The following is an 18,285-nucleotide window of genomic DNA, read 5'->3' as shown; positions in this document are numbered from 1 at the left end:
TACCATACCATCTAGTAATTGTACTCTTTGGTATTTACTCGAAACTTATGCCCACACAAAAACCTGCATATGGATATTTTAGCAGCTTTATTCATAATTGCCAAAACTTGGAAGCAATGAAGATGTCTTTCAGAAGGTGAATGAGTGAAATGGGTATATTATTCAAGAAACAAGCTATCAAGTTATGAAGATATGGAGGAAATTTAAATGCATATTTCTAAGTGAAAGAAGTCACTCTGAAAGGTTACACATGTTTAAGTTCAAGTATAAAACATTCTGGAAAAGGCAGATTATGGAGGAAGTAAAAAGATCAGTGGTTACAAGAAATTTGGAGGGAAAGAGGGATGAATAAGTGGACTATGGGGGATTTTTTTCTCTATGACATTATAATAGTGGATAGATGTTATTATGTACTTGTCCAAACCCACAGAATGTGTCAATTAATGTAGGTTCATCAGCTGTAATAAATGCGCCACTCTAATGGAGTATATTTATAAGAAGAGTTATGGGACAGCTCTCCCTTCCGCTCAATTTTGCTCTAAACACAAAACTGCTCTAAAAATAGTTTATTAGAAAAGGTAATATGGGTATTTAGAAAAATTTTATGAAGAAAATAGATAGTATCTATAAACTCACTACCCAGAGATAATTTAATCCTTTTTCACATTTTGTCTATTTTGAAATCTTTAAAATGTACATAGCTATTTCAATGCCTTTGCCTAATTAAGACAATACTATTTAGCTTTATATACTTTTTAAAAAAAGTTACCTATTTCCTGTATCTCTTAAAAATATTATTTGTACTACCATATATTTTAATATACAAATATAATTTATTTTTACATTCTCTTATTCTGTACATTTGGATTGTCTGCAAGTTTTGGCTACTGTAAATAGTATTAATATTGAACACTGTTATACATACATCTTTGCTTGAATTTCTGATGATTTTCTTTAGGATAGATTTCTGAAACTGAACTTATTTGGCTGAAGCATATAAACTTTTAAAAAATACATATTCCCATCTATTAAATGAAAATGTTACACTAAATCATGTTCCTATCAGAGACTAATAGACAGAAATACCTATTTCACTATATGTTCATCAGAAGTACTACTTTAGTTTACTTGATATACAAGAATATTTTGTTTTAAATGTACATTTAATTAGCACTTCTCATCCTCATGAAGTTAAACACTATAAATACAATTACTGGTCATCTGTATAACTTGTTAACTGTCTGCTTAAGCATATTGACAATTTTTTCTATTGTGTTTCATGATCAATTCATATTAATTTAGAAAAAATTACAGGTCCTATAACTGTTTAACACTGTTTGAAAGTAAAAATGTTAATCCTCCTTCATATTGATTTCTCTTATTTTATGTTAACATATCAATTCCCTATATATACTAAGATTATATCTGGAGTACTTTTATTTTTTTTAAATTTTTTATTTGTTCTCTTTAGATATACCTAACAGTCGAGTGTATTTTGATATATTCTACATACATGGAGTATAACTTCCCATTCTTGAGGTTGTACCTGATGTAGAGTTACACTGGTCTGTATTCATATATGAACACAGAAAAAGTTATATCTGATTTATTCTACTGTCTTTCCTATTCCCATCCTGCCTCCATTCCCTTCATTTCCTTCTGTCTAATCAGATGAAATTCTATTCCCCTCTCCTCCTGCAACTTATTGGGTACTATTGTATTAACTGGTCTATTAATTGGTCAAGAGTCATATTTTACTTAAAAGAGTAAAACAGATGTTACAGCTTTAACATCTACAGGGATATACCCTAACTCTTACTCAGAGGAGCATGGTAACACATGCCTATGATCCTAGTGACTCAGGAGGATTGCACACTCCAGGCCAGCCTCAGCAACCGTGAGGCCCTCAACCACTTAGTGACACCCTGTCTCAAAACAGAAAGAACTGGGAATATAGCTTAGTGGTGAAGCACTGAGTTTCATCCCCAATACAAAATAAAAAAAACAAAAACCCCAAACAAATAAAATCTTTCCTGGTTCATTTTTTTCTATATTAATGTTCTCTCTTCATTTACTATTTTTTATATTTCACAGTAATATACACGTTTTCATATAGACCATATATATTTCTACAGCTCAATCTTAGAATGTTAGGTTTTTATAATTAGGATAGGAATTCTGAAATCCCCTTGGATCTAACTGAATAATGCTTTACATGATTATAAGCTATTGATTTTAGATATTTACCTTATATCCAGCTACTTAATGGAAGGTTTTGTTGTTGCTGTTTTGGTGCTAAGCACTGTTTAACACTGAGCCACATCTTTAGTTCATTTTATTTTGTATTTTGAGACAGGGTTTCACTAAGTTGCTGAGGTTGGCCTTGAAATTGCAATCATCCTGCCTCAGTCTCCCGAGTTGCTGGGATTACAGGTGTACACCACCACATTGGCTGTTAACCAAAGTATTTAATATTCAAATGGATGCTTTTAGAAAATAATTTTCAAAAATTTACTTTTTGGTTGGAGGTATGGCTCACTGGTAGAGTGCTTGCCGTCAGGTGCAAGGCCCTGGGTTTAATGCCCAGCACTACAAAAATAAATAAATAAATATATAAAGAAAAGAAAAATTTTGTTTTTTGTGGACTCTTGAACAGAGCATACTAACAGATTTCTTGCTCTGGTAGAATAAACCTCCTGGTCATTGATTATCCTTTATTTTATTTTAGGAAAAAAATCGGCATCTTACTATTCTGTGAACATTAATGGTTATTTAATTCATGACTTTCACTTATATTCATAAGTAAAATTGTCCTGTTGTATTTTTTGAGCTTTTTAGGTGTTATTACAGTCCACAAAGTAAACAGAAAATACAAAGTGTCAGAAAATAGTTTGTCTAATTCCATGGACATTTCAAAAAGAAAGATGCAGTATTCAATATTTTAACAACGTGGTATTATGAAACTTTGTTCAAATATTTGTGTCCTTATTTGTGGCATACTTTATTGGACATAAATTGACAATGCCAAAATCTTCCACTATAATTGTTTGTTAATTTCTCTTCATATTTCTGCTTTATATACATTTCTTTTCTTTTTTTTTTTTTTTTGCGGTACTGGGGATCGAACTCAGGGCCTTGTGCTTGCAAGGCAAGCACTCTACCAGCTGAGCTATCTCCCCAGCCCTCTGCTTTACATTTAATGATGCTATATTATTCAACATATAAGGATTGTGGCTATTATATCTTCATGATGTATCATTTCCTTCATCAATTTAAATGACCTTTTGTCCAATATAATGTGTTCTCCCTTAAAGTTATAATGTGAAAAATCTTAATTCATAATTTTTTATATCTAATTTGTAAATGGAAGAATGTACAAGACAGAAAAGATGACTGCAAAAGATCATGTAGGAAAAGTGAGCAAGAAAAGACTGCTTCTTTAAAAATAAACGTTGTACTTGATATTTTGGTAGTAGGCCTCACTATCACTTCTTTTGTACAGATAGAATATAAGGTGCAATTTGCCTGATTTTGAAGCAAAAAAGCAATGTTTGAAATTTTTTTGTTAACTCTTTTGATATGAACAATCTACAGTGAAAGTGCTATATAAAGAACCAATGAGAGACATATTATAAGAACAGAATGGCCCAGAAAAAGATCGTATAATATGTAAGATTACACTAATATAAATGAGGACTAACAAGTCAGTCATAATGTATGATATTGGGGCTACATAAATTTTAGCAAAAACAAAAATAAAATCCTCATCTGTATGTTTGTGTGCATGTTTGTGTTTATGTTTATGTGTGGGTACTGGGGCCTGAACCTTGTAGCACGGCGCATTACCACTGAACTATATTTCAGATCTTTATTTTGAGATGGGTCTTGCTAAGTTGCAGAGGCTGCCCTCAAACTTGTGATCCTCCTGCCTCAGCCTCCTCTAGTCATTGGGTTTACATGTACACCACGTGATACCCAGCAAAAACATCGCCTTATATCACAGAAAGGGGAAAAAAAATCAATTCGCAAAGTAAGGAAATTTCTAAATTTAGGACAGAACAAACCACAATAAGACAAACAGATTTGACTATTAAAATTTTAAAACTTCTATATGTATATTTTCAAAAATCCCATAATTAAAATACCAATTTAAGAGGGGAAAAAAGCCTAAGGATACAGACCCAAAAGACAAGTGGGTAAAGAATGAGAACTTCTGGATATAGTTTGGTGGCTTTGCAAGAAATTCACAGTAAACTACAATAGACTATTCTCATTTTTTTTATCAGCAGAGATTTATAAAAAATTGATTAACCTGATAATCAAAGGTATGATAAAATGAATACTCTTAAACATTTCTGTGACAATATAAACTGGTACAATTCTTTTGGGTAGTCACCTATCCCCTTCAAATTATCAGGAACTTCACAGATATTTAGTGCAAATTAATAATAGTTTTTGTGGTACCTAGGGTCTTGTGTATGCTAGGTAAGCTCTCTACCACTGAGCTACACCACAAGTTCTAAGATGTTGTTAAAAATCTTTTGATTAGGTATCAGGATTAAATCCAGGGGTGCTTAACCACTGAGCACATCCCCAGTCCTCTTTATCTTAATTTGAGATAGGCTCTTGCTAAAGTTGAAGCTTGCAATCCTCCTGCCTCGACTTCCCAAGTAGCTGGGATTAAGGCATGTGTCACCACGCTTGGTGGGACTAGATGATTCTCAATGTACCTCCCAATTCTAAAATAATGTGACTGGCCAAGAGAAAAGTGTCATTACCTTATTGTAAGTGCTGACAGGCGAGAAGGTCACTCCAGGGCTGTAAGAACCACTGCCACCAGAGGACAGACCTTGCAGTTGAGGGCTATATCCAGTCATACAGCTGGTGGTAAACTTGGGACTGGTACTAGGTGAACGAGATGGGCTATAACTCAATACGCTTTGACCCTGAATTGAAGGGGAAGGCGGAGAGGGAGGGATTTGGGGGGATGCCAGATCATGGGGAGGAGTAGTCTGTACAACTAGAAGGAGAAGAAAAAAAAATTTTATACACATGCATGTGCATATGCTCACAGACACTGATACACAAACACATATACATGTATGTATTTTAAAAAATTTGTTTATGAAGACAGATTTAAGGGACTCAGACCTTTTTCAGGAAGAAAAGAAAGCAACATAAGAACTTGGTTGTTAAATTATATAAAATATTATTATTAAAGGACACAAAAATTAATTTTTTACCATTTCCAGAGTTCAAAATAAGATATTGGTTTCAATGTAAGAACCAGTCGTTTGATTTTAATTGAACAATTATCTGTAAGGTTGATGAATGCTAGTTCCATTCAATTTATAGAAAGAGGAATAACAACAGTTGGTCTTAAGACAGTTTACTACAGATCTGCTTAACAGGTTAACCAGAAGGCCTGATAAGTCCCTTCTAGCTCTGAGTCTATGAAAAGGGAAAATTAAATTTAAAAAGATTTATTTCTAACCTTATCCTCACCTCTGCAAGAGATATAAAACACTCACCACCCGTTTTCAGTCCTAAAAGTGTTTGCTGTCCAGGGCTAACTATAAGACTGGTTGGTGCCACAGTATATTTGAAGTATCTCCAAAAATCGAATAAGGCATTAAGGCTGAAGAGAGATGCAAGGGCAAGCTCTGGAAGAGAACAACAATTTATTTAAAAAAGGAGGGGGTATATATCAGGGTGGAGGACAAAAAGCCTCCATATTTTAGCAAATTAACAACAAAATTGAAAACTCCCTGATAACAGTTATCATTTAATGAATATCTATTTGGTGTACAGAATTTATCAATGAGTTTCAAACTATCACTAATCCTTATAATCTTGTGTAAGAAAAGCTTTACCCTCCTTCTAATCATGAATCAAGGGTCACAGAGAGGCCAAATGACTTTTTTTTCCCTTCTTCTTGGTATTGGGGATTGAATCCAGGGTGTTTAACCACTAAGCCACATCCATAGTGCTTTTTTTATATTTTATTTTGAGAGAGTGTCTCTCTAAGTTGCTGAGGCTAGTTTTGAACTTGCAATTCTCCTGATTCAGCCTCTGGAGCTGCTGGGATTATAGGCATGTTCCACTATGCCCAGTCCAAATGACTTTTATAAGACTGTACATCTAGACAGTGAGCCATGATTCTAACTCAGGTCTATAGATTCCAAATCCTTTGCTCTTTCACTTGACATACCAGCTCTCATGGCAGATTGTAGACTAATGTGTGCAGATTATGGAATTTATTTTAACATTTTACAAGGGATTCTTTACACTCAAGGATTATGGAAAAGCAGACAAAAGAAGAGGAAAGAGTGAGGAAACTGAGGAAAGCATCCATGGAATAGAAATGTGGGCTAATCTTTTAAATGTGGAGAGAGCATTTCAGGAAAGTAACAAATACAAATCTCAACATTCCCGAACTTAATTTTTCTTCACAAAACTCATAATTACCTGAAATTGTATTGTTCATTAATTTGATTATTTACTAGAATGTTTCTTCCGTAAGAGGGCTTTACCTTGTTCCTTTCCTGCTATACTCCCAGTCTGGGGAACACAGTAAACAATCAGTATTTGTTGAATGAAGGAATGAATACTATAGCTGAATTAAACCACAAACAAGTTGTTCATTGATAGTAAACTTCAGTTACAGTGAAAATTACTTACCAATATACCAGAGGGGCCAGTAAGTCACATTATAATATGAACTAATCAATTTTCCAGTCCTGAAAATATCAGAAAGTGTTTTCAATTAAAAAAACAACAATGAAAATCAAAACACATACAAAAAACCATGGAACCAACTACTGGCTGCTTAAATTTTCATCTTTTTTGGCTGATTAACTTACATTTCTGTATATATCATTCCAGCCACTGATACATTTAGGAGTCCCCAGGCTAAAACCACTTTTCTGGCTTCTGTTTCTTTTCTCATCTTGATGGTTCTGTCAATAAGGGAAGCACTAGGGCTTGCCTCTCCTTGCATCTATTCAAAGAAAAATCATAGGAATTAAATAAAAAGAAACAATTTCTCCATGTAAGAAATAAAACTTTTCTGTCCTTCATGAAGAAAAACTGTACTTTCCTTCATCTCTAAAAATATCTAACCAAATTTTTTTTCCATTCTGAAATCAGTGTATGCAAAGGGAACCCTAAATTATATCTTCTTTGGCACCACAGAGAAATCAAAAGAGAACTGGCTGGTTATTTCAGAAAACAATTCGATGCTTTCAATTAATAAAAATGTCTTTTTGTTGTTGTAATTTAGGGGTTGGTTATTATGTGTACAAACATTCCACCTTTTGTCTTTGGAGTATGTCACAAAGACTAGATCAAAAGTTAATTTAAAAAACTCAAAATACCCAAATTTGGGGAGAAAAGAGTCCATGGATCACGTAAATCATGAAGATCTTCCTTCTGCATTGTAACGCAGAAGCCATCACCATGTCCCACCTTAAATAACCCTGCACTGGGACTTCTACAAGCCAAGGATCTTCATTTTGTGTGCTGATAAAGTTCAAGGAGTTACATATGAGACGGCGGGTATCTATGGTGTGAAAGGAATAAGAGGAAAAGGAGGGGAAACTATGCAATCAGTTTTGGTCCACATGGGGATTTATCTTTCCTTTTTTTGCTAAACTCAATCTTACAGGTAAGTGGAAAACGTGCCTGCTACGGAGTCGTATCCCATTCAGCACATTACAGTACCCGCCATTGACACCGCATCACAACTCCCCAGTGCAGAGTGCTTCCCTCCCAGGCTCCCTCAGTACAAACTTTAGTCACCCCTGATGTTTCTTTCCTCCCTTTCACTAAAAGTGTTGGGACGCCTAGCCACATCTTCCCTTGGTTGAAACCCGTGCAGATCAGTAAACGCGGAACTCCTAAAGCCCGCGTGCACTCCACGTCCAGGAAGCACAAAGACGACCCCGAGAACGCACCATGTTCTTCAGCCGGAAGTCGCGAACTCGCGCCACTCCCAACTGCACATGCGCGAAGCTAAGCGCTAAGGCCGAAGCAGCGGGCGGGCAAAGCTACAGTTACCGGAAGAACTGGGCCATCTCTTCTCGCGAGAAGGAGGGTCGGGGCGGAGGGACCCGGCTCCAGTGTTACCAGGGAAACAGCTCCGATTTGTAGTTCTCACTAAGCTGCAGGGAGAAAGCTGAGCAGCAGAATTCAGACCAGGTTCTGAACCGCAGTAAAAAGTAATAACTATAACAAGATGAATTTTGTATATATTAATATAATTTTAACTTCCTTAGGGCTTTTTTGTACTCACCTTTGTAAGCAGATTTTATTTAGTAGGGTGGGTAATTTGCAGGATAGAGTGTGCATGATGGGTCTGGACACCATGAGCAATGACAAAGCATTTCTGTTCCTTGTGTTAAAAAATATATATATATATATAATTTCCTTGTGTTAAAATCTATCTGTCTATCTATATAATTTACCTAATTGTTTTGGTCCGACGTAAATTCTTAAATATTCGTATATGAGAGAAATGAGAGTGCAACAGTAACAAGAAACCTCAAAATTTGTTTTATTGAAGTTAACAATTAGAGTTGTTTTTTTTTTTTTAATACCTATTTCCCTGAAAATTCTTTTGAAGGAACTTAAGATTATGAGGGAAAGGTTCATCAAGGAATAGTTGAGTTTGGTTCTATTTAACAAATACAAATAGTATGCCACTGAGCTAGGTGTGAACTATAAAAAAGAACTCCCTGGTTACTGTCTCAGAGGTGCAGTGAAGGCCAAGTGAGGTGAATGTAGTGGGCCCTAAGGAGGCACATCCAGCTCAGCCCTGGCCCAGGTCTGAGTTGGGTCCCAGATCTGGAGATCATGACGCTGGCCTGAGGCCCAGAGAGCCAATGGCCCAGATGCTCAGAGCTGGGACTCATTGGGCATATTCATTGTGTCCGGCAATGAAAACATTAAGCCAGGGTCTTGATAAACCAGTAGGTTGTTATATCATGTTCTTCTAGTAACTAAACTTTTTCCTAAAATGATTCCAAATTTAAATAGAAGAAAAATAAGTTTACTGTATTGCAAATGAAAATCTGCAGGTATGCTATGCTTAAAGATCCAACAGATTTTTTAAAATGAGATTTTAAAATCATTTTTAATTGTTTTTACAGTAATATTATTTGACTCTACTTGTGGATTTAGACATGAAGTAACTTGAAAATTGTTCAAAGGGTTCAATTCAATGTACAGTCAAAATTAGAATGTCAGCTTCCTACCACTTCCATGTCCAATTCTACAAAAAAATAGTATACATTTGATATAATTTTTAACAGACACATATTATTTCCCCATCTTAATGTAATCTATAGGCTATTGTGCATTTATTCAAGGCTTAAAAAAGAACACTACCAATCAAATTTGATAGACATTTGCCATTATGTATTTGAGCTACCATAACAAAATATTACAGACCATGAATGCCTCTTCAAACAAACAAAAATCGCAGACGGGGTAGCTTAAACAACGGGCATTTATTTCTTCCAACTGGGAGGTTGGAAGTCCATGACACGATGCCAGCAGGGTCGATTTCTCTTGAGACCTGTCTGGTTGGTTTATAGGTCGTCACCTTACCGTGTGTCCTTTTTTTTTTTAAAATAAAAACACTAGTAACTAGTAGTATTAGATTAGGGCTTCACTCTTATGACCCCTCTTAACCTTTGCTAACTCTTTAAAGGTCTTCTTTCCAAATATAGTCAAATGGGAGAGGAGGGAGGACTTCAACATTTGAATTTTGGGGAACACAACTCTGTGAAACATTAGAATTGTGTATATTAATTTATAATGGTATGATACACATAAGAGACTGATACAAATGGTATCATTAGACATGTAGATTTAAAGATATGAAAATGTATACAAAAAATTTCAGGGAGAAAAAGATTGAGGCCAAACAAACCATATTGAAGTCTGGGGGAAAATAACCATAAACTTTAGTAGAAGTAATTTGGATAAATCTTCTAAAAACTTAGAAATACAAGAAGCACTTGTCAATTCCTGTAATAGTTCCTTAAATGTATGTCATAATGGGTTGCCAGGGAAATTGTCATATTGTCACTTCATTTCATGAAGTGAAATAGTTCCCAGTCATCTTCATCCCTTTGAGCATGTTTTATTTTCTAAGCAAGAATCCATCATGGGAGACCTTTTTTCCTTATTTTGGGAGGTAGATCCTCCCCCCATACCTTTAAGTTTTACCATTCCAAATCAGGATTATGAATGCCAGAAGGATGAATCTTGTGGGGCAATAGGGAACTTCCTGCTTTGGTATTTTGTCATTATATTGGTCCTGATGTTCTTCTCTCGGGCTTCTGTTTGGGTAGGATATCATTTTTTCATTTTAAATAATATTTTTAGTGTATACTAGGGGATTTTTCATAAATTACTTTGCTGAATCTACTTTTTAAAATTTATTTTTTAGTTATTAAAATAATTCAAGGTCATTTTAGAGAATCCAAAAATATTAAAAAGAATGGAGGAGAAACTTTAAAACTATTTCACAGAGATAACCACTGTTAACATTTTTGAGTACATCATTCTAGGTTATTTTTCTTCTTTTTTTCTGTCCCAGTATATCTCTGAATGTTTCCTCTTGCATGGCTGGCATTATATTGTATGTATTTTCATATCCTGCTTTTTAAACTTAATAATATACTGTAAGCACTTCCAAAAGTTATATTCACTTGGCACTTTTAATGATTGCTTAATTTTCTGTCTTGTGGTTACATCATAGATGTTCTTCAATTTTGTGATATTTAGGTTATTTGTCACTTATCTATATGCTAGATAATGCTGGGATAAACTTATGTCCTGGTTAATGACTTCCAAATTCTTTTTGTAGCCATTTCATTCTAGTCAAAGATAAAAAAAAAAGTTAGTCATATTGATAAAAACACATGCAGGATTTCGGGGATTTTAGAATGAGGCAATACACTTTCTGCATAGGATAAGATGCAGAACTAAACTAAACTAAACTAAACTGAAGTCACCACTCTTGATCACTTATCAGCAGAAGAAAATCCCATTCTCTTAGGAATGACATAGCCACTTTATCAGGACTGTGAAGCCCCAAAATATTATGAGCAACCAAGCTCTTATAAATTGCTGACATGGAATCCTTGCTGGCCATTAATGCCAGGTTGATGATTAATCAAACTACCATCCTTGAGCATTATGGCCAGAGCCCTGGTCTGGCAGTGGTCAGCTAGACTGAGTGCTATATCAGCTCTGGATAGAGAGGAGGTTTGCTATGTCTGTGCCAGCCGGATTCCATTATAATAATCAAAGATTCTTCCCCTACCATATCCCAGCCAAGAAGAAGTTTCATCTACAGTCTAAATGCTTCTTTAAGGTAAATACTTTGCCAAAAGGAGATTTAGAATAGTGATAGCTTATATGTGTCTTAGATTCCCCAGCTAAGTATATTGAATTTGTCTGGCCTGGCAAGAAAAGCTACTTTAGAAAATTAACAAAAAATTGAAATTGATCATTGGCAATTTCATCATGAGGACCACTTAAGAGGTCTCAGCTATTCCTCTGCTCCCTTGCTTGCATCAGCTCTTTGGAGACTCCGAACCCTGAGCTTCAAGGACTCAAGGGAGTATGTGGTCCAGGCTCTGTTTGCAGGCAAACAAGGGATCATTATCCACCTCCTTTTTTAGTTGATAAGGCCCACAGAAATTAAGGGACTTGTCCAATGTCACACAAGTGATTAGTGACAGAGTGACAGAGGGGACTAGACCTAGATTTCCTGCCATATTATTTGTTTACTTCAAAGCATAGTTTGAAATGTTGAATTAAGTCTATGCAGTGTTGATTAAAACCTTAATTATCTTAGAGGTTTTGTCTTTCATTTTGTATCCTTTGTGGCAGCTACAATTGGCGGGACTGCTTCTCCTGAAGGGTCCCAGATTTGAAATCTGAGAACCATATGAGAGCTAGTCAAGAAGACTGGAATTTTTCCTTCACTTTGAACTTCTTCATTTCTCTGCTAAACTATGAGACTTTATTTACAAACCTTGAAGTAATGGTAATAGCGCGATGGAAATGTGGTGGTAATTATCCTCCAACATGAAGTACGCTGATTTCTTCTGGATTTCCCACTTTTTAAGATGCACTTACCCTTTTGCTTTCAGAGACTATCAATACTCTATTTAACTTATATAGTTGTTTAGGCTTTATTCAGATTGCTAGTGCTTGTATTTTTCTGGAGAATATTAATCTGAAATCCTCATTTTGCCTATATGAAACTGAGCTTAGGAGGTGTTAAGTGGTTTGGTAAGATCACAAACTGGGTTAGTGGCAGAAAGACAGCACAGCCCACATTTTCTACTCTGCCCTCAGGGCAGGCACTGCTGCTGTCTTCACTCACTAAGTCACACACAAAGATAATTAATAAAATGCTTTTTGTAACCACGGTCCGTATGATTCCACTTAGCTTAATGCAAAATCTTTCTTTTAATTTTGTGGTTATATTTTGATTTGACATCAAATGTGGAAGCTTTCTGTAGAAATGAGAGAAAACCAATAAGTGTTTTCAAACACCTTCCTCCCTCCATTACAAAAGTACACATTAGAAAAAATGTGAAGATTATTGGAAAACAGACAAATCACTCCAGATTATGTAGAAATAACCAACTATTAACTTTATAGTTATAAATTATAACTATCATAAATTATAAATTTATAATTATAAATTATAAATTTCCAATTTTTAAATAATTTTCTCTATGCATATCGAATTTAAAATATTTATGGAACTCTAAACCATTTTTTAAAAAGGTGTCTTCAAAGAGGACTTCCACTGTCAAGATTTTCAGAGAATGGTTACTGTTACCTCCAAAACAAAGATATACCTTGTTAGGTACCAAGAAAGCACTGGGCCAAAGATCTTAGATTGCAGTTACAAATATCCAAGTATGGCACTTTTTAAACCCAAAAGAAGTTTGACTTTCTGCATAAATTCATTTTTCCCCTTATTGTAGAAAATTTGAAAAAAATGGAACGAAGTTGCTGTCTTACCATTTAAAAGCCAACCCCTTATATACATATGTTCCTTAAAGTCTCTTTTCATATTTTTCTCAAACTTGTGATCATATTGTTATATATAATTTTGCATCTTGAGTTTTAGCTCAACATTGAAACATTTATCTCCTCTTGTTATGACATACTTTTATTATAATGTTTTACAACTAAATTTTATATGATCATACCATAATTTAATTAGCCATTATCTACTTTTGAATTTTGAATTTTATATCATCCTAATTATCCTATAATGAATATTTCTGTGTAAAAAGCTCTCTTTCTTTGGGGGCTTATTTCCTGGTGATAGGTTCCTTGAGAAAGAATTGTATGTCAAGTCGTTAATGAATATTTCTAAAGTTTTTGATACATTCTGAAAGTTGTTTTGTATTTGTGTCTTTTGAAAAATCATTTTCAGCATCAGAAAATGGGACACTAATCTGAAATATGGGACAAATATATTTATAGGGTCTTGGGGCAGAATATTTGGAATTGGTCTATTCGAAGAAATCCATTTCTTCTGAATGTCATATTAACAGATAATAAATTATTGTTGTATCTTGAAGGAAACATTCTGAAAGATTAAGGAGGTATTAAGTCCATGAATTCAGGTAAAGATATTTGTATATGTAAATGTCTCCTATCAGACATTTTATTTTAAAAAATCAATAACAATAACTCAACCTGATCAAATGTTCTTTAAGAACATTTTTGAATGAATTGAAGTACTATCGAATCTGTTTTTAAATGAAATTTCTGTGTAATGTAAATGAATATAAGGAAAACTTTGTAACCTATAGCTCCTCAGCATTATTTTCTCTCCTTTCTCTGTTCCATTTTGCTTAGATTAGAACATTTTGGTGGATTATGTTATCAAAGCATGATCTGCTGAATGGGCAGCAGAAGTAGAATCACAGTAATAGGAACTCAACAAGTACTTATTTAACTGTGCTGAATGTTTAAAAACAGACATGAACATTATTGCCTTGGGCAATAGTTTTTCTTAACAAGTAAATATTGGTGAAAAACAACTGAAATCACTCTTAACTAATGTATATTTCTGAGACAGATGTCTGAGACTAAAAAGGATGAAGACAGTGGGACAAGTGCTTCAGTAAGTAAAGGTGAGAGCTGGTGTGTGGCTGGTATTAGACTATGATGAGAGGCATGTGCTGAGTGTGGAAAGCAAGCAACAGAGGCAAACAGCTAAAACCATGGCAGGGCCTCTCCACCCAGCAAAGGCCCACTGGGTGAGCTCCTTGCTTTTCTAGTTCCTAGTTCCGGACAGCTTTGCTGCTTGAGCCAAGCCATCAGAAGCAATGAATTAGTCGTAGGTAGAACACAAGCTCTCCTTTCATTCCTCAGCACTCTCCCTTTACATTAACTTGCCTTTTGTACATTTTGCTGTTAGTGCTAGACAGGAAAGTGAGCTGATGTGACATCTTTTTCAATAAACTATAAGCAGTGGTGTGCTGGTAAAGGTTAACAACTGGCTCTCCCAAAATGTGCATGTTTTTATTGAAAGGATATATATCATACAATTTACATGATTTATAAATAATATAATATATAATGCCCTTTATGGTAAATTCTGTGTACACCACTGAAAGACACAGAAAATGGTCTCCTTGAATTTTTTTTTTTTTTTTTTGGTGGTACTAGGGATTGAACTCAGGGGAGCTCTACCTCTGAGCTATACCCCCCAGCCCTTTTTATCTTTTATTTTGAGACAAGGTCTTGCTAAGTTGCCCAAACTGGCCTCAAACTTGCAATCCTCCTGCCTCAGCCTCCTTAGCCTCTGAGATTACAAGTGTGTGCTACCACCCCCAGCCCTCTTCTTGATTTTTTGCCAGACCCTTACATTCTGAGCATGGCTGCAGTTGAACGGTTATAGTTTCAGCATGAATGTTGTTTTTCTCAAATGAGAGTGAAACAGATGTTATGTTGGAACTTAACATGGTTGTCTATAATATGAGTGGTTTCTTTGCTGAAATGGCTAATAACTTGAGAATACTGGAAGAACATTTCATTTTGGGGAGCTATTCACAAGGTAGTGGCTGCACGCATGACACTGAAATCTGCATTAGTAACATGTTCTCTGTCATGTTCTTAATCTTAGACAATCAACAAAACCATACATCAAACCCTGATCTTTTGTGTTTGCTGATTTTCAGGGTAACCCCATCAAAGCTGGTTTCAAGCTACCAGCATGTCACTGAACATGGAGTTGGGGAGAGATGTGCAGTAGCATACCCTTACACAGTATTTCCAGCACCCAGATACAACAGACATAAATGAATCGTTTCAAGATCATATAGCATAGTAAACTGTAGTACAATAATTTGGAAGTGATGATTATTAAGTAATTATTACCTTTTTTAGTGGCTTGATTTAATTGTAAATTTGTATGGTTTTTAGTAATGACTGTGTAACTATCTCATGAAATTCCTGAAAATTTATTAATGCTAGTGAGCTGGTTTGAGCCAACACCAGCACACAACTGCACAAAGAAAATATCCTTAGTTTTTGCTACCCAAATCACCCTCTTGTACACACTTGAATCTTTGAGACTTCAAGACAAAGGGGGAAAAGTCCTTCCTTGGAAAAGTTTGGAGACTTTCCCCTTTGTTCTTAATATTCTGGAGTCTGCAAAACTTCAAAAGTGACATATCAAGCATCTGTCTGACCCTCTGGTCTTTGGGAGATGGGGTATGGTACTGGTAAGTGCAGTCAGCTGCCAGCTGTGCACATAACTGAATAAAAGCAGTGACTTGACATTTGGCCCCTACCAGTGAGCCCACACATGCTGTAGGCTTCCTTGGATAATGTGAAGTTACAGTAAACAACCATGTGTCTAACTTGTCCATTTGTTTTCTTGGTTAGCAAGCAAAGAAAATTCTTATAAGCGACAAAGCAGAGATGGTTCCTGGAACTTTACTCAAGTAATGAAAAAAACCAAACAGTTTCAATTTTCCCCGGTAACTGACTCAGAATTGGCCTTGGTCAGTGCCTATCTTGAACAAAGACGAGCCAAGCGCCATTCTCAACTCCATCAGGTGAATCGGACCCAACATGACAGTGACACTACTGAGTGTGACAGTGAAGAATCCAACTCAGGAGCCTCCTCATGGAAGGAGAGTGAAAGTGAGCAGCATCTATTTCCAACTGGTATTAAGAGGAGAAAACTAGCTCAGAGGCAAAGAAATCTGGTGAATTACCAAATCAGAGAAAGGCCCTGCCTCCACTGCAAAGCCATGAGAACCAATGAATGGTTGACACGCCATTTCCTACAGAGCACTTCAATTTCAGTCACCAGGAAGGGCGATACTACAGAGGAAAAGGCTATGCCTGACATTAATCCAAAATTCAAAAAATTTTGAATTTCACCTTTACCTTACTTGAAACCAAGTGAAAGAGATTAATAAAAATGAAAAATCACCAGAGCCCTAGGTGAGGAGACTTTTACAATAAAGTTTCTCTACTATCAACAAAAATATACTTGAAACACAAGAGGTAAAATTTCAGACAATTCTTTTTTTCAAGGAAAGGCCAGTGGATTTGTTTATGGCACCACTGGAACACTGATGTAGTCACTGTGATTTTTCTTTTATTCAAAAGAGCATATAATAGATATTTCATGCCTTGAGTGTGTGTATTTTGCTTATGTCTATAATGCAAATAAGGAAGCTCTTTGGAAATAAATTTATGTTAAGAAACCATTTAAATTTATTCATATCCTTTGGTTATCTGACTGATGGAATGAACTAGAGGAAGTTGGTTGGATTAGAATTGATCCATCCTCTCTAGGTTTCTGCTTTCAAACAACTCTACCTGAGCTCTGTTTCTACATCTATTAGGAGCTATTGAGGAAGAGGAACTCAGGGGCCTGAAAAAAATAACTGATTCCTAGAGTAGACCAGGGAGGGGAAGGAGCATGACTCAGAGGGTAGATGGACCATGGGCTGTCCACAGCTGTTGTCCTGTGGGCATGGCAGGTGCCAAAGAAAACATTTTTCTGATACTTGTTAAAATGGTAATGAAGATTTTATACAAGGTTATGGCAATAAAGGTCAATAGGGAGATAAATCAAGTTCAACTCCTAATACAATAAGGACAAATGGAGATTTATAGTCAAAGGACAGGATGGAGGAGGTTAGTGGATATAAAGAGACCTCAAGGATCAGGGGATTCCTGCTAAACTGACCTAACAGGGTTCTTGGTAAAAGCAGGCCAGACTTGTACCTCAAAGGTAGGAGTTGAAGAACTTGATATTGGGGGATTCCTCCTAAACTAATTTAGCAATGTTCTTGTTAAACTGGTCTGGATCATATGTGAGGCCCTGGGTTCAATCCCCAATACTTCAAAAGAAAACAAACAAAACACAAACCTGGCTGGGCAGGCCAAAGAGTCCAGGACCAAAACTGAGGCCTAGTGAAGAATAGGACTCAGAGGAGCCTGACCAAAGTTTAGCCTTTGTCAGAAATTAGCTGAAATTCAGCCATGGTTCCTGTGAAGTGGGTGGCTACTCTGGAACTCATTCTTTGATTGGGTGGTAGAACCACAACGGGATTTTAAAACAAGGCCCCTATCTCAGAGAAGGCTGATGAAGCCAAGATAAAGCAGCAGGAACTGGTTATGGGGCTAGAGTTCAAAGAAGGGCTTAAGTCTTGGGGAAGGACATGGGTACTCTATATGACCAAGATTGCAGCCTAATAACTAAGGACTGAGCCTTTCAAGGGGGAGGGGACAGGGAAAGGACAGGTCAGAGACCAGAGAGCTGGTACTCATTCCTGACAAGAGCAGATTCCTTATCCGATTACAACCATTGGGACTAGGGTGCTAGAAGTCAGGACATGGGGTGACATTTCTAAGCCAAGTTTGTAGAGCCTTTGTCTTACTCAGACTGCCTCAGTTTTGGAGTAGGCTTGAAGGCACAGGTGGGAAGCAGGGAACGTCAAGCTTTGATGGGCATGGTGGTGTACATCTCTAATTTTAGTCACTCCAGAGGCAAGAGAATCTCAAGTTTGAGGCCAGTCTCAGCAACTTAGTGAGACCTTCTCTAGAAGTTCATTTTTTTTTTTTTTTAAAGTGGGTGCTGGGATTATAGCTTAATGGCAGAATACTCTTGAGTTCAATCTCAAGTACTTCCAAAAAAAGAAAACCAAGAGTGTAAGCACTGGCCTTTTTCACAAAGACTTTGTTACCTACTTCGCCCTGCTCCCGGGG

General features: G+C 36.0%; 2 protein-coding genes across 2 annotated transcripts in view; one reads left to right on the top strand and one right to left on the bottom strand.

Annotated features, from left to right (window-relative positions):
• Positions 1 to 8,058, bottom strand: part of TMEM209 (transmembrane protein 209) — a 34,499-nt gene extending 26,441 nt beyond the window's left edge. Inside the window, exons 1-5 of the mRNA XM_079149798.1 lie at positions 7,956 to 8,058; positions 6,864 to 7,000; positions 6,682 to 6,740; positions 5,532 to 5,663; positions 4,779 to 5,020 (exon numbers count right to left, since the gene is read on the bottom strand). Coding sequence (XP_079005924.1) covers positions 4,779 to 5,020; positions 5,532 to 5,663; positions 6,682 to 6,740; positions 6,864 to 7,000; positions 7,956 to 7,958 — 573 coding nt within the window. The 5' untranslated portion in view covers positions 7,959 to 8,058. The remainder of the gene's footprint in view (positions 1 to 4,778; positions 5,021 to 5,531; positions 5,664 to 6,681; positions 6,741 to 6,863; positions 7,001 to 7,955) is intronic.
• Positions 8,059 to 10,116: 2,058 nt separating this feature from the next.
• Positions 10,117 to 16,740, top strand: SSMEM1 (serine rich single-pass membrane protein 1). Its single transcript, XM_079152669.1, has 3 exons — positions 10,117 to 10,354; positions 14,129 to 14,183; positions 15,943 to 16,740. Exons 1-3 carry the CDS (start codon positions 10,172 to 10,174, stop codon positions 16,437 to 16,439), a joined length of 735 nt encoding a protein of 244 aa, XP_079008795.1. The 5' UTR covers positions 10,117 to 10,171; the 3' UTR covers positions 16,440 to 16,740.
• The last annotated feature ends 1,545 nt before the right edge of the window (positions 16,741 to 18,285 follow it).

The sequence above is a fragment of the Sciurus vulgaris genome (genome assembly GCF_902686455.1).
Source record: "Sciurus vulgaris genome assembly, chromosome: 8".
Classification (NCBI taxonomy): domain Eukaryota; kingdom Metazoa; phylum Chordata; class Mammalia; order Rodentia; family Sciuridae; genus Sciurus; species Sciurus vulgaris.
This window is presented reverse-complemented; position numbering and strand designations above follow the sequence as displayed.